General features: G+C 33.1%; 1 protein-coding gene across 1 annotated transcript in view; it reads right to left on the reverse strand.

The window, feature by feature from the left end:
• Positions 1-4,830: 4,830 nt before the first annotated feature.
• LOC124372194 overlaps positions 4,831-16,192 on the reverse strand; it is a gene marked incomplete at its 3' end in the record, with an annotated part of 52,226 nt that continues 40,864 nt past the window's right edge. Inside the window, exon 4 of the mRNA XM_046830561.1 lies at positions 4,831-4,945. Coding sequence (XP_046686517.1) covers positions 4,831-4,945 — 115 coding nt within the window. The remainder of the gene's footprint in view (positions 4,946-16,192) is intronic.

Below are 16,192 nucleotides of genomic sequence, written 5' to 3' on the forward strand. Positions count from 1 at the left end.
GGGAAGATTTTCAGGAAGGCGCACATATCCCATCTGAAGCCTTGCCGGAGTCATCCGTGATTTCTCTTTAGTCTGTGCGGGAGGGTTTTAGGTCCAGAGGCCTGATCACCTCTGCTCCTTCTTCCTGATCAAGGTTCCTGTTTTCTTCTTTGTACCCACGCAACTCTTGGAGGGATTTCTTGCCTCCAACTGGATTTTCTTGGTTTTACCTTCTGCAGACTTCAGGGTTTCCGGTTTATAATTCTTCAACCATTGGGGGGAGAGGCATTTCGTTTGGTTCTTCATTTTGAAGAAATTAACAGAGGGGAGTTCCTCCTTTTGGGGGGGGAGTCTGAACCGGTTCAATACCTATATCTCCCCGGCTCATGTGTGTTTTATATAGTGTATGTGTGTGTGGTTTATTGGCTGCAGAGGCCACTGACCATTTGAAGGCGTTTGGCCTTTTCCGGTAGAGTGGCAAAGACTCCGAGCCGTGGTGTACAAGTTAGGAGTAGCTCCAAGTTAAAATTTTTGTTTAACTAAGTGTTTTATTTAGTTTTTGCTGAGCTGTTCTCCTTCTAACATGTGCGGCTAAGTTTACGGCCCCATCACTGATGAGGTAAGTTTTGCTTCTTTTAAATTTTAATGATTATTTTTATTTTTCATACTGTGAAGGTTAAGAGCACATGGTTTTCCAAATTGTAGTTTTGCCTTTTATTAAATTTTAGTACTTCTGGCTGTTAACTAATTTTTAAATTGGCTTTCAAATTAATTATCTTACACTTTTATTAGTTTTCACCCTTTCTATTCGGACTTAAATTAATTTTCTGTCTCTCAGTGAGGACCAGTCCTAGGCTATATGTTACAGTTCATTCTTATTCTGCAGCCAATATTGTTTGTTATGTGTCACTTGTTATGTAGTTTTTGTAAACAAACCCAGAGAGACTGCTGAAGGTTCATTTTACTAATTTTTTTAAGCCTTTCTGAGAGATGTAACGTTCTTCCGGTCTTTTAGCCCATAACTCCCCCTTATAGCCTAATTGGTTAATTTAAGGCCTTCTGCCATCAAATTTTAAATTTAGATTCCTGTTAATAGGCTGCTACTTATGGCCATCAGTTTTTTTTCTAATAATTTAATTTTTTTTTTTACCAAGAGTAAAAACGCTTAAATTTTTGTTCTGTTGACAGAGGGGATTTTCATACTAACTTTCTTTGGGGTTGTTGTTGTTTTGAGTTGGGAATTTTATTTTAAGTGCAGGATGCCCTTCCCTGCTTTTCACCAATTTTTGAGCCAATTCTGTCAATAAATGCCTGTTTTAAAAATGTTTTAACCAAATTGTTACGTATGGTAGGCTACTGCGTATACCTCAAATAAATTTCTTTATAACTTATTGTTTTAGTCTTTTAAATGGAATATCTTGTTTATTTATTGTTTTCTAATGTTACCAGCTTCTATATTAAGGTTTATTTTAATTTTTATCAGTAATTGATTGGTCTGTGATATTTTGAAATTTTGGTAATTTAACTTAACTTAAAATCCTTGATAGATAACTTTTGGCAAACTTTACTTTTATTAAAATCTATATTGTTTGGCAACTATTTTTAATTATTATTAACTTTAAAAGGGTACTAGGCTGAAACCTGGTTTCAGGGTCCAGGGAGATGAATTGATTTTCTGCTGTCATCTCTCCATCATGCGTGGTCGCAGAGAACCTTCGATTTTGCGCTCTGCTGAAGGACGGCCACCATGATGGACATTTCTACTAGTCAACATCTGTGATACCCTGCTCATATTCTTTATTTATTTGTTATTGTTATTGTTGCCATTTATTATAGTTTATATTTTGTTATTTAAATTTTAAGTTAGTTTTAGATATTATTTAGTTATTTCTTGGTTTTTCATTAGGAGCCCGCCCTTAGCCGAAGGATACCGGGTGGAATTGGCATTTCTTGTTTCAAATTATGGCGTTTCTAATTTTTGTATGCAGGTGCACCTGACGAGGATTGTTTGAGGTATACTACTGCAGGCACTTTTTATTTTTTTTTTATTTATAGTATATATATATATATATATATTTATTTTTGACTGGATAGGCCTATGCGGTGTCTTAGTAAATGAACCTGAGTATACTGACCACGGTGTTCTTTTTTTACCTAGTTTGTTTTGATCCGGCATCCCGTTCGCCACCATGGGCGCGCGCTTCCCTGATAGTTTGCTGTGGGTGTGCGAGCGGCGATGTACGGTTTCAGTACATGAGTATAAAAATACAAGGTTCTTAGTAAAATGAAGAATGAATGTCTGTTACATTTATGTAATGAAACGTGATAAATGTATTTTTATTTTAAAGAATTGTATTTTAAATTAAACTATTGCAGTATTTATGAAATTGAATAGCCTGAAAAATGAATTAATTGTAATAAAAATTTGTCTTTTCTCAAAGTGAAAAGTATTAGTGCACCTTGAAAGTATCAAAGGAAGATTGAATATTTAAATAATCTAATCAACAAAAGAGTAAAGGTGAGTATATTATTATAGATGATTGAACTCTTGTGGAGTATGCAAATTTTGCATATGAATTTCAAGCAGAATACAGTACCGATCAAATTAATTGGAAACACACAGGGAATTTCACTCTTTTCATCATGCGACAGTTGGCATCACTGCTATAGTACTTTTATTTTGTTTTACCCACAACCTAACCTCACAAACAATTGTGCACATCTGATTCTTTGTGTTGTATACATTTTTAGTGAAGTATTCGTAGTTTTTATTATTGCTGCAAAGTTTGTGTGTTGTTTAACAAACTTATTTTAGTTTTACAATAAACTCAATTGATGGATACCACACCTAGAAAATGTAGCAAGATTATTACGCTATGTCAGTATGGAAGTATGTCTCAGAGGAAGATAGCTGAAGAATGTAAGGTAGTCCTAGCTACTGTTAACCAAATTTTTAAGCAATTTAATGAGACTGGCTTCTGCTAACAGAATAGAAAATTTTGGTTGTAAAAGAAAAACCACACCTCAAACTGATTGCCAATTAATTAGGAACAGTAAGATCAACCCCAGGTTGTCAGCTGTAGATTTGGCATGAGAAATTAAAAAAAGCGGAGTTAATATTCATATTAGTACTGTTACAAGAAGGTTGGCAGAAGTCGGGCGAAAAGCTTACCGACCAAAGAAAAAGCAGCTTCTTACTGTGGCAATGAAGAAGAAACGCTTGCAGTGGGCTATAACCTACAAGAAGTTCTCTGTTGAACTGTGGAAAAACGTCCTTTTATCTGATGAAACACATTTTTGTTCAGCGACATAAAGTAGTTAACTTTGTCCGTAGAAGTGGGAATGAAGTTGAGACATCAGCTCACATCCTTCAATAGCCCAAACACCCACCTAAAAAATGTTTTGGGGCCGTATGTCCTATAATAGTCCAGGACCATTAGTTCCAATTAATTGAAGGTATGATGAACTCAGACAAATATATTACTTTATTACAAGGAAGAGTTGTTCCACTCCTTTTGCAAATGTTTCCAGAAGCCAATGGGAGTTTTCAATAAGACGGCTCCATGCCATACATCTAAAGATATGCATGGAATTTTTTTCTGAGAACAAAGTAAAAGTTCTGGAATGGTCTGGTAATTCACCCGATTTAAACCCAATTGAAAATCTATGGGCTATTTGTAAAAAAAGATTGCTAAAGAAGGTTGTACAACAAAAACATCCATGATTACTGCTGTAATCAAAATATGGTTTCATGATGACAAAACAAAAAATAAATGAAGAAAAAAACTCATAGAATCAATGCCAAAACAATGTGAAGAGGTTACAAAAAATAAAGGAGGGCATATAAATTATTAGGGAGCTGTTTGTATTTTTTGTGGTCAATAAATTGTGTTTCATTTAATAATCGTAGTCATTTACCTCGTGTTCCAATTAATTTGAGCGGTACTGTAGATGTATTTTGAACTCAATTGGACTTCACCAGAGTTAAAGTGAAATATTAATTAACTTACATCACAGTGAATAACATTAATATCCATGTTAAATGACAAAGGAATATTATCAAAAATTAGACTTTCTATTTAACGACATAGGACATTGACCGCCTCATATTATTTCAAATTTGAATTGAATCCAACAATTGTTGGTGGACCCATCAGACAAATTCAACACCTTTTAAAATTAACACCACCACACTTCCAACACTTACAGATTACTATCCAACCACGCGGGATTTCATCCTACAATATTCTTAGAGTTCATAGCAGACACATTCAACCCATTTCATATTCACACCACCACGTGAGGCAACAAACGACCCAGTACAATTAACACTAAAGGAAATGTAGGCAATTAGGAAGCGAACACGAATGCATATACATTCACTACACTGTTATGGAACACACTGACTGAGGGCAAACAATGAGTTTCCGCCTTGCACAACAAGTAGTGACTCGACTTCCTGAGTAAAAATAACGGATTACAGAGGGAATACTGTAAAAGAAATTTATTTATAATGTTTGTAATCGGGACAGAAAATGAAGTAGAGGATAACTTCCTGTAAATTCATTTGTCTGTAAGTGGAAAACAACTGTTGTTTTTTTGGAAAAATACCAATATGCTGTTCTTTGTGTGATAACAAATTCAACAGAGTTAAATTTGTTTTCTGACAAGCATGAAAGTCACTTATCAATAGATTACCATCTTTTATTTTCTGATGTTTTCATCTTGCCTCTCCTGTAACTCACAGGCTATCAAAAAGTCTACTTTCTGTGATTAATTGTCAATAAATATCACAATTTAACAAAAGTCAGAATGAAAAATGTCCAAATGTTCAAAAATAGTGCATCTTACCTCGATGCTCCCTCTTAGCTCTATGATGCGGTTCTGGTACTTGGCAACTAGTTTCTCCTTTTCTGACAACTGCTTTTTGACATCCTCCAACTCCTGCCGGAGGCCCTCTACTTGGCTGTAACAGTAAACAACTATCAGACCACTGTTATATCAAAATAATATCAGAATTCTTTATTGCTTACATATATATGAATTAAATTATATCAATCAGGTATGAAAAGGTTGATTCTCACTCCAAACTATTAAGTTAAATTCAATTAAGTGCACCGTATTTTTAGTTGCCTGTCTTTTGCTAATATAAATAAATTAGATAGTTTACCAACCGTGAGTATGCAAGATATGATTGGCCATGACAGAAACATGGGATTTTTCTAAATCTAAACCGCAACGGACACTGTCTGGTCCTTTTAACCTGTTGACAAGTGCAGCAAAACATACCCAAATGAGTGCATTTGCCGTTTGGTCCCGTATGAGGGAGCACAGCATTTTCCGTTGTAGACTAATGACAGTCAGTTCGTTCTCACTGACTTACTGTGACATCTAGCGGAGATTTTCGGAACTTTTCAGTTGTTCCTAATAGTGTTGCTGTACAGTGTTGCTAGTCCTGTATCGTGGTGGCACCTGGTGATAACTTTTAAAACTATTTTACGGAGGAGGGACACAAGACCCGCTACGCCTCCATTTTATAAGGCCACTCCCCCAGAATGACACAAAGAAGCGTAAACTACTCAGGCAGTGCTATGTGTGCAAACACAACCACTCGAACTGGACAAAGAAGAAAAGAAACCAGCTATGAATGTTCAACATGTGAGGTCGTCCTTTGTATAGTCATAGTCATAGTCATAGTCATAGTCATAGTCATAGATCTTTATTCAAAGCTGTAATATTATAAATACAGTCAGAATAGTGTCACAAATACAGATAGGACTAATATCATCACAGATACAGGTTAACCTATCTAAAATCTTATGTTAACTTAACATAAACATTGTTAATTTAAACAACTAAAATTAACTCAATTTTTATTTATATTTAATGGCCCAAGCCCTCAAAAAAATTCTTCAAAAGAATAAAATGATCGTGATATGAGATAATTTTTTAATTTATTTCTAAACGGATTGATTCCTTCAATTTTTTTTACGTCAATAGGAATGTATTGAATAAATCGTGTACCAGCGTATTCAGTTTTCTTTTTAAACAGCTCTAATTTATGATTTTCCAAAATTATACCACTCCTAGTATTATATCTATAAGTGGTATAGTTAGGTATATTTTTAAATTTTGTGTAAGTTATTGTATCGTATATGTATTGACTGTAAACAGTTAAAATTCTTAATTGTGCAAATAAATGTTTAACGGTTGCTTGCCATGGTAAATTTAGAATTAACCGTATTGATTTTTTTTGTAGTATAAGAATTTTTTCAAGGTTTTTATTTGAAGTAGCTCCATATACACTGATCCCGTAGCTTATATGGGAATGTATTAAAGAAAAATAAATTTGTTTTAAAGTATCCTGGTTACAAAGGTTTGCCATTTGCCTAAGGGCGTACAGGCCAGATGATGCTTTTTTTTATTACGGTTTGTACATGTTGATTCCAGCTTAAATTTTGATCTATTATTAGACCTAGGAAACAAGTTTCCTCTACCTCCATTATATTTTGGTTATTTATCTTAATGTCATATTGAAAATTAAACTTCGATTGGTGTGTTTTAAAGGGTATAAAATGTGTTTTGCCGGGGTTAAGTAACAAATTTTTTTTAGTTAAAAAAGAGTTAATTTTATTCAAAACAAATTAAGAGATGATGTTTCAATTACCTTGGGATCCTTTCCTTTGACAATTACGCTTGCATCATCAGCGTATAAACACATTTTGTTTTCCTCTGCTACTGTAGAAAGTCCTGTTATATAGCAAATAAATAGTAAGGGACCCAAAATTGAACCTTGTGGTACGCCATACTTTATGAGTTTTTTTTTCGGATACAAAATTAATTTTGTCTTTATTTATTAAGTATGATAATTCAACGTATTGATTACGGTTACTGATGTAAGAGTGAAACCAATTTATTTCTTTATTTTTTAAGCCTAAATCTTCCAGAACATTTATAAGTTCGTCATGAATTACGCTGTCAAACGCTCTTGTCAAATCCATAAAAATTCCTAAAGGTCTATTACCTTTATCTAATTCCTCTATTAAATTTTGCACAAATTCTACTGATGCAGTAATTGTTGACCTGCCTGGACGAAAACCATGTTGTTGATTATCAAGAAAATCATTTTCCGACAGATAGTTTAACAGTTGTTCATTAACAACTTTCTCAAATATTTTAGAAAACGTCGATAATAATGATACTGGCCTGTAGCTCTCCGGCACCTGAGGATCTCCTTTTTTGTAAATAGGAATTACTTTAGCCGTTTTCAGTTCATCTGGGAATTTACCAGATATTAGAGAAGAGTTTATAGTGTGTGTTAACGGTCTTAATAAATGCCTTATTGCTTTTTTTTATTATTACAATTGGTACTTCATCAAAACCAGTAGAATATTTATTATTAAATGAACTGACAATTTTTTTAACTTGCTGTTGTGTAACTTGACTGAATCGAAATACTTTTAAATTTGGATTCCAATCTCTATTACAATAATTTGAGGATTTAGGCACATCTTCATCACCATGGGATATCTGCTGATCCACAACATTGATGAAGAAGTTATTAAAAACATTGCAAACTCTACCTGGATCCAACAACAGTTTTTCTTTATTAAGCAACATAATGTTTTCTTTTAAATTCTTATTTTTACCAGTTTGCATGTTAATTAACTTCCAGGTTGTTTTGTTAACGTTACTTGAACATTTTATTTTTTTATCAAAAAATCTTTTTTTAGCTTGAATAATTTTTAGTTTAAGATCACGTTTTTTAATTTTTAGCTGCTTTAAGTTATTATTTTGTTTGTTCTTCCTATATATCTTTTCTTGCTCAATTAAATCTGTTTCTTTCGTTTTTAATCTCTTCTGTCACCCAATTGTTTTTGGATATGCAATTAGGTCTTAGACTAGATACTTTAGGGAAACAAATGTTAAAATAATGCAAAAAAATAGAATGGAAAGTATGAAACTTGTCATTGACACCAGACATATAAACATCTATCCAACTTTCTGATCCTAAAAGTTTTAAGAAAGTTTTAATATTACTTTCGCTAAATTTTCTTGTTAATTCTCTATATTTATTATGTTTATTGCTATCTGTATCATAAAAATTACCAACTTCCATCAATTGCCCGTCATGATCAGATACTGCTGTGATAATCCCCTCCACTTTTATATATTTTTTATCAAATATTGGTTATAAAGTTGTCAATTGATGTTGCAGTTTCTTTACTAAATCTAGTAGGAAAATTAACTGCATAATACACTCCATGTTCAGTTAATATATTTCTAAAACTTTTTAAAGTCAGATTATTATTTAAAATATTTATATTGATGTCCCCAGCGATAATAATGTTACCAAAGTTATTGCAGAGAACATTCAGCAGTTGGTCCAGTTTTTCAAAAAAGTTATTGATTAGACTATTATTTGGAGATCTGTATAGGCAAACAATTACAACAACAACATTTGCAATGGTAATTTCTGAAACACAACATTCAAATTCCTTTTCAGTTATTAATTTGTCAATTGAAAATTTACTTATATTTTTACTTTTGATCCCATTTTTAGTTAACACCATAACCCCTCCTCGTGTAGTTTTAGAACGGCAAAAAAAAGAACTTACTGAGTAATTACATACATTAAGCCGAGAAATTTCATTTTCGTTCAAACTGTGCTCACTAAGAGCTACAACATCGGGATTCAATTCCTCAAGAGCAATTTCTAAAAGGTCAATTCTCGTAGGTAGGTATTGTACATTTTGATGGAAGATGGTAATTTTTTTACATTTTTCTAATTTACCAAGTTTTAACCTACATTGTTTTTGTTTAACTCCTTTTCTAAAAAATTTGTCCGATGTACACTTGACATCGCTGCTTCAGGTGTAAGAAGAGCCAAGTAAAGGGTCAATATCACTCAATTCACCAACCTCACTTGAAATATTGAGCACTGACTTCCTGAAACCAAACAACACTTTCACTTGACTCTTGAGGCATATTCAGGGCATCCTCCTCCATATTCAAGCTGTCACCAGTTTCCACATCCATAACTTGCTGGTCACTGCTGAGGTTTACAGCGGCAGATGCATGCAGTGGTGGAAAAGACCTCATCTCCATCATGTCAAGAACATCTGTCGGGCCATCTTTCCTCTCATTAAAAGACGTTGAAGTTTGTGAGAGAGACAAACAGCTGTTTAGGTCAGGCGTTGACGGTGGAGGTTTTAGCTCTTGACTTAAAGAAGATAAAATTAGCTGGCGTAAACAACTCACAAACTTCTCATGTGATAGTCCGTTTCGCAGCACCCCATATGGTTGTTCATTATGAGTGATAACAAAAACTTGTGCATTGGTTGTCAGACGAAATTCAATAAGCTTGTGAATAAAAAGATCAGGAGGCAGGCAGTCCCTAACACAACCCAAAGGCGAGCATATAAGTCTCTTAAGTCCTCTCTCTTTGAAGTCTTTGGTCATTTGGTTAAATGCGGAGATGTAGTCAGCTGCTGTAGGCTTTTTGTGATATATAGCTTTAGTTACAAGTCCGTTACACAACAGCTCCATCATCACTCTTTTTGTAGAGTGAGCCGACTGTCGACCAGATTTGATGTTTCAGGCTTTCCAAACTTGTTTTTGAAAACAACTGCAACGCCTGCACCCAAATGAAAATCTGCCGAGATGCAGTGGGCAAAACCTACTGTGTTGTCTTTTTGGTTTTCGTCGATGGCCAAGACTCATATGTTTTTCTTGTACTACTATAGTACCTTCTTCTTGTTGGTTGTTGGTAAAATAAGGTGTTGATGAAAGCAAAAGAATTTAGAGTACTGTTTGGAGTGGTTGTGTGAGTTAAATCAATTTTTGGTTCATTCTCGATTACTTGAGGTGGATTATTAAATTTTGGTTCATTTTCAATTACTTGAGGTGGATTTGAAGTGGTTGCGGCTGAACAGAAATCATTTTTAATGTTTATAAGTAATTTGTGAACCATGTCAGATACGCTAACTTTTCCCTTTTTATTTAAATGTAGGCCATGAGCAGTGAAATAGTGGCGTGGAAGATCATCGAGGGGCAAAAGCTGCACGTTAGTGGAGGAATTCTTTACTAGGTTTCTTATTTCCAAGTTTATTTGTGAAACTTTTAGGTCTAAGCTCGGCTTGTCATGTCTCATGGGCAAACTACCCAGTACCAAGTTCGTGTGGCTAAAGGAGTTGGTGACAGTTTTAAGTTCTTCTACAATACGCTTTTCACCCATTACTTCTACATTGTTTGCTCCACCAATTACTAGGACACAATCTTTTTTTGTAAAGTTTTTACACATTGAATTTGCTTCCTCAACAACTCTATTGAGTCTTGCACCTGGGCGAACACAGGCAGAAACACTAACTGAAGTCTTTGCCTGTATGAGATGACTGAGCCCTTTTCCATGGCTATCCGCAAATATTAGAAGTTGACCTTTTTCAGTTTGGGGTACCAGTACAGCTGTTGGGTTTGGTTTTAATTTGTATTTTTTTCCAATTTCATTTTCGGTTTTATTTTTGTTTGACAAAGATGGAAAACAGGTTAAAACATTGGTTCTTGCTTTGTTTTTCAACGTCAAGTAATAAGTTTTTGTTGTCAGACTGAAGCAAATCAACTGTAGTTTTTAAGTTCAATATTTCACATTTTGCGGATTTTAGTTCTTGTCTGAGTATTTTTGTGTGGAAGTCCTCATTTTCAGCCATTTTAGTAAGTAATTGGCTTTTCTCTCAGTTTTTCTGTTGTTTGTTTTTCTTCTGACAATTCCTTTTCTAACTGTATACATTTATCCGTCAGTGCATTTAGTTGAAAGTGTATGTCCAAAAAATCTGGAGTGTTAACCCCAACATCTTTCTTGTTTGCTACAAGTTCTTCTGTGGAGGATTTCTTAGTATTATTGAGTTCATAAATGGCTGTAAAGCTTGATGATAGGTTCATAGATACGTTTGGTTTAGGAGAATTATGTACCTTTTCCATAGATTTTCTAGTTTTAAATTTATTTCTTGACCTAAGTTCTTCTTCAATTTCTTTCACCGCTACAACAAGAGTTTCATTGGTAATTTTCTTTCCATTAAGAATTTTATGTTTATTCTCTTCATAGTTACTTAGTTCACTAGGCCTACACTTTCCATGTTCTTTGGAATCCATAAAAAATTACATTAATTGTATAGGATTTGCCTTTTTCTTCTATTTTATTAACTAGTGCAGGCCGAGCAGGATGTCCTCTCAACTTGACAATAACTAAGTCTTCAACTCTAAACTTACAACTCATATTCAACTGTTTTTATGTTTCTAATATTTTTCGGTGTAATTTAATTAATATATATATTTTTTTCATTTACTATTCATATCTTTGAGACTTTTCCAATTTAAATAGAATAAATAATTAGATTTAAATAAATAAAAATATTTACATTTGTTTTTAATAAAATTTATTTTTAATTTTTATAATTAATTATAGTTTAAATGTCATAATAATGAATAACAATGTTTGTTGGGCGAGCAAAAATATCACTGTTCTGTATATGGTTTTGAACCTGCGACCCTCAGAACTACAGTCTGACACTCTACCACTGAGCTATCAGTACATGAGAACTGATGGCTAATATGGAGATGTTATACTCCTGTCTACTGTTACTGCTGTTGCCGGTTGTTACTGGCAATACTCACAGTCAATATCTTATCACTGGTAAACCCATAAGCGCCAAAAACTTATATTCAAATATGGTGCATTCACAATGTAACCTCTTTTGAGTTATTTTAAATTATATTACGTGTAGTCAGCAGTAGTTAAACATTTTAAATATGTATAGTTTATAAATAACCAACTTTGTGAGGTTAGCATTAGAGTTTAAATTAACAACTTAGTCAATGAAATCAGCACTTTAAAAAATGTAAACTGATTATACAGTACTTAAAAAATTACTTAAACTTGGACTGTAAAATAAAATGTGTGTAGTAAAGCAAATATTAAATAAGTTAATCACTATCTAAATACTTAGTCCTAATCACTACATACTGCTCCACTTATACTTTGCAGACGATATAAATCCTTGTTTTGAGCAGTATCACACACTAGCAAAGTTTTAAAACGAAATTATTGCTTTTAACAATCTAAAATGTATTTTTATATACATTTAAACTATAATAAACAAGTTTATTAACATTTAAAAGTTTTTTGATTTTACTCCCTAAAAGTCTGTCACTGGTCAATGAAGCACTCAGTATGAACCGTCATAGCGGCACCGCAACAGGTTAACTTAGTGGTTAATTATGCATTTTTTGGTCCATAGTTGATTTTCCTGGTTGTCCGATCAAGAAAATATATTTATGCTGTACATACACAGGACAGAGAAACCTACTTCTGTCAATAGACAATTAGATGGGTTTTATAACGGACTTTTTAAGTGTATAGTAAAAGTTAGATCGTGACTTTATTTTTTACATCTACATTACAACTGACCAGGCATTGTATACTTCACATTTTCTAAACTGTACAGTTTAAAAGTATATTTTTATTAAAGTTTGTAATTTTCTTATCTGGATGTTTTCTTACTCTATGCTAAACAGCCGTTGCACAAAATGTTGATATGAGAACTGATTTTACTATCAAGCTTACTTTATGCTTTTAAGACTATAAATGTAAAAAAATTGAAAATTGTGGTTAAATTAATTAAACCATATGGTTGTACTGCATAAAACTATGTTTACACAGAACAGTTTTATTACATTTAACAGGCTCTAGAAGTGAATTCAACCTTTTATCTATAAAAAAAACTGAAAAATTTGCAATAAAAAAAAATTAACGTTTATAAATTGAGATAAAAACTATATTTTAAGTTGCACCAAACAATACATCTCTATAAAATGTAATTGAAATCAGGTTCCATGGTTTTCGGAGCTTAACGTAAACAAACTTCATGACAAAAAATTTTTTTATATACGGATAAATTATGTTCATTTCTGTTCAATAGGCTAAATAAATGCTAAATATGAAATTACGAATTTACATGTGTATCAATGACATGACTTCTGACTGTTACGTACATATAATGGGTAATGGCATTTGTGACTATTTTAAGTACCAATTACACATTTCTAGACAGACATCTTTATTTCATAAATAAAAGTAACATACATTTTTGTATATGTCAATGAATTTATATATAAACTTAATATCACATAGCTAATAAATAAGTCAGGAATCACATAAATATAACCTTCAGAACTTTGGCAGACAGGAATTCCTTGTACATTACAAAACCTTCCTATCAACTAAAATTTTCTCAGAAATTAACAAAAGCCCTTTACATTCAGCCCTTTCACAGCAGCACCTTTTTATTTCAGATGGAAGTTTGTTAAAGAAAAAGGACCAGTGAAAACAAGGTTTCTTTTGGAGAGAGTGAGGTGATGACTAGGAGTGCGCAGGTCATTCCTGTGCCTAGTCAGATATCAGATGGATATTTTTAGGACGGCCCATCGTCAACAGTATTGATTTGTAGATAAATATTGAAGGTAAGGTGGGAAGGTTTAGTGAACGGAAGGACACCTTCATGTAGTAGGGGGTAAGCCATTAAAGATACGTAATGGCTCTTTTCTGGACCAAGAAGACATTGGAAGTCTGTGGAGAACAACCCCAGACTTAATTCAATAAGACAACCATTCTATTAATGGATAAAAACAACCATAATAGACCATGTGTAACAAATTGAGATCTTAATGAGTGTGTTAATGTCCTAAGTGCGTAACAGATGCTACTACAAAGATTAGAGATGGGAAGACCAAGATAACCCACTATCCAAAGTTACACAGACAAATTTAACAGAACTACAGTCTTTTAATTAGAAATTCATCCAAAGTAATTATTTCTGGTTTTATATTCAGAGTCAGATGTTGCATCAAACAGGACTTATTCAGATTCAACTGAAGATTGTTATAAGATAACCAGCTTATGAGCGATTGTACTGTTTCCTTGACTCTGTCCTGTAAATTGATATGTGGACCTCCAAAAAGCAAGCTTATGTCATCTGCATAAAATATAGGCTTTGACAAAGAAAAGATATACTACAAGATCATTTATGTAGACAATGAAAATCAAAGGTCCAAGGATACTGCCTTGGAGAAACCCCATATCTGCATTACTGTGTGTTCTGATCGAATCTTTGAATCCTCTACAAATTGCAGCTGGTTGAAAAAGGTATGATCGAAACCGATCCAGGGGCAATGCCACGTATACCATAATTCTTCAGTTTTTCATAGAGAATGCCATGATCAACTATATTGAATACCTTCGAAAGATCACAGAATATCCGCAGGGCTGGATCGCACCGCTTAAGATGAGATAATAAATCTTGCAAAAAAGTTCACAACTGCTTGAGTAGTTCAGCGGTTTATTCTAAAGCCACATTCATTCTGAATCAGGATATTGTTTTTTATCTACATGACCCAATAACCATGAATATATAACTTTCTCCAGCACCTTTTACATAGTACAAAGAGCAAGAGGCCTACAGATGTTGAAGATGGAAGCATATATTGGTTACTGTTAACTTAATTACATTTAAACACATAAAACCAATATTTAATACTTTCTATAATAGCAAGGGGTCACAAAAATAAAAGTATTAAATATTGGTTTTATGTGTTTAAATGTAATTAAGGCCTATATAGTTGTTGACACTACTTTTCTTTTGTGACTTAAATATGGGGACAAGCCTTTCAGTTATGTAAACATCAGGGAAAAATTCCAGAAGAAATCGAGACATTAAACAGATAAGCTATTGGATCACTGATGACTGTAAATTTGTTTCAGAAGAAAACTAGAAATTCCATCAGTTCCTGAACACATCTTTAATTTAAGAGTTAAAGGATCGCTTGTTCAATTTCACCAGAAGTAACCATAGACAAAAATAAAGAATGAGCTGGAGTATGATGGTGAATAAAATTAAGTGAAAAATGGTATGGCATAGTGTGATAAATCAGCAATATTTAATAAGAAATGATTGCTGAAAACTTTTACAACTTCGGATGATGATTTGAGTGAATTACCCAGACGTTTAATAGAAAGAATTGAAGACTATGATTTTGACTAACTTGTCTCTACAAACAACATTCTAGAGGGTTTTCTGGATACAATCTGATTTTTCAATTTCATGTGAAATATATAACGCTTTTCTTCCAGAAAACGCTTACGGAAAAGATTTTTCCTTCTTTCAATAGTGTTTTTTAAGGCCGAATCTTTAGTGCTTCGAGCAAAAATCACATAACATTTCTACTAGCAAAATCCTTTAATTCTCTGCTCTAAGATCTTTTATTTTAACCTTTGATATTTTTATGGAATTTATTAGGGAATTTTGTAGGAAATGATCATTAAAAATGTGCTTGAATAACGTTTGAAAAAGATTCAAATTTGTTGTTTACATTCTTGAATACGGACAGACAACTTCAGTCTACCTGTGACAAGCCATTCTTAAAATTTCAAACTTTTTTTGGAAAAATCTTTTATTATCTGATATAATTCCGGCTTTTTAGAATTTAATTTAATTATTATCAATTACAGTAAGCATCATGATCCGATGTGTTCATAAAGGAAATGTATGATAATATTTATTTCAGAATCTAAATTAGTTACATTGTCAAGAAGTGACTCATTATGATCAGTAATTCTAGTGGCACAATTGAGTATATCTTTTAAGATTAAAAGACATTAATCTTAACTTTAAACATTACATACATTTGAATATAGAAAGTTTATATTCCAATCTTCTCAAAATAAAGTACTATCATTATCTTTCAATAAATAAGACTTTATTTCCACTTTACTTTGACGTTACTTGAAACTAACCTGGAATATAATCCATTAGTGGAAGAAGTGATGCTGATGTCAAAAAAGTTACGTTTCTTGGAAATATCCCTGAATATGAGCCACAAGTGGAAGAAGTGATACTATTTGAGGCTAAACCCGAATCCATTAGTGGAAGAGACTATGTTGCTTGAAGCTTACCCTGAACATGATATACTAGTGGAAGAAGTGACGCTGCTTGAAGCTACCTTGGATAAGATTAACTTAAGTGGAAGAAGTGACATTGCTTGAAATCAACCCGGAATATGGTCCACTAGTGGAAGAAGTGATGTTGCTTGAAACTAACCCTGAATATGATACACTAGAGGAAGAAGTGGCGTTGCTTGAAACCTACCAGAAATTTTATCCACT

The sequence above is a fragment of the Homalodisca vitripennis genome, unplaced genomic scaffold (assembly GCF_021130785.1).
Source record: "Homalodisca vitripennis isolate AUS2020 unplaced genomic scaffold, UT_GWSS_2.1 ScUCBcl_2738;HRSCAF=7795, whole genome shotgun sequence".
NCBI lineage: Eukaryota > Metazoa > Arthropoda > Insecta > Hemiptera > Cicadellidae > Homalodisca > Homalodisca vitripennis.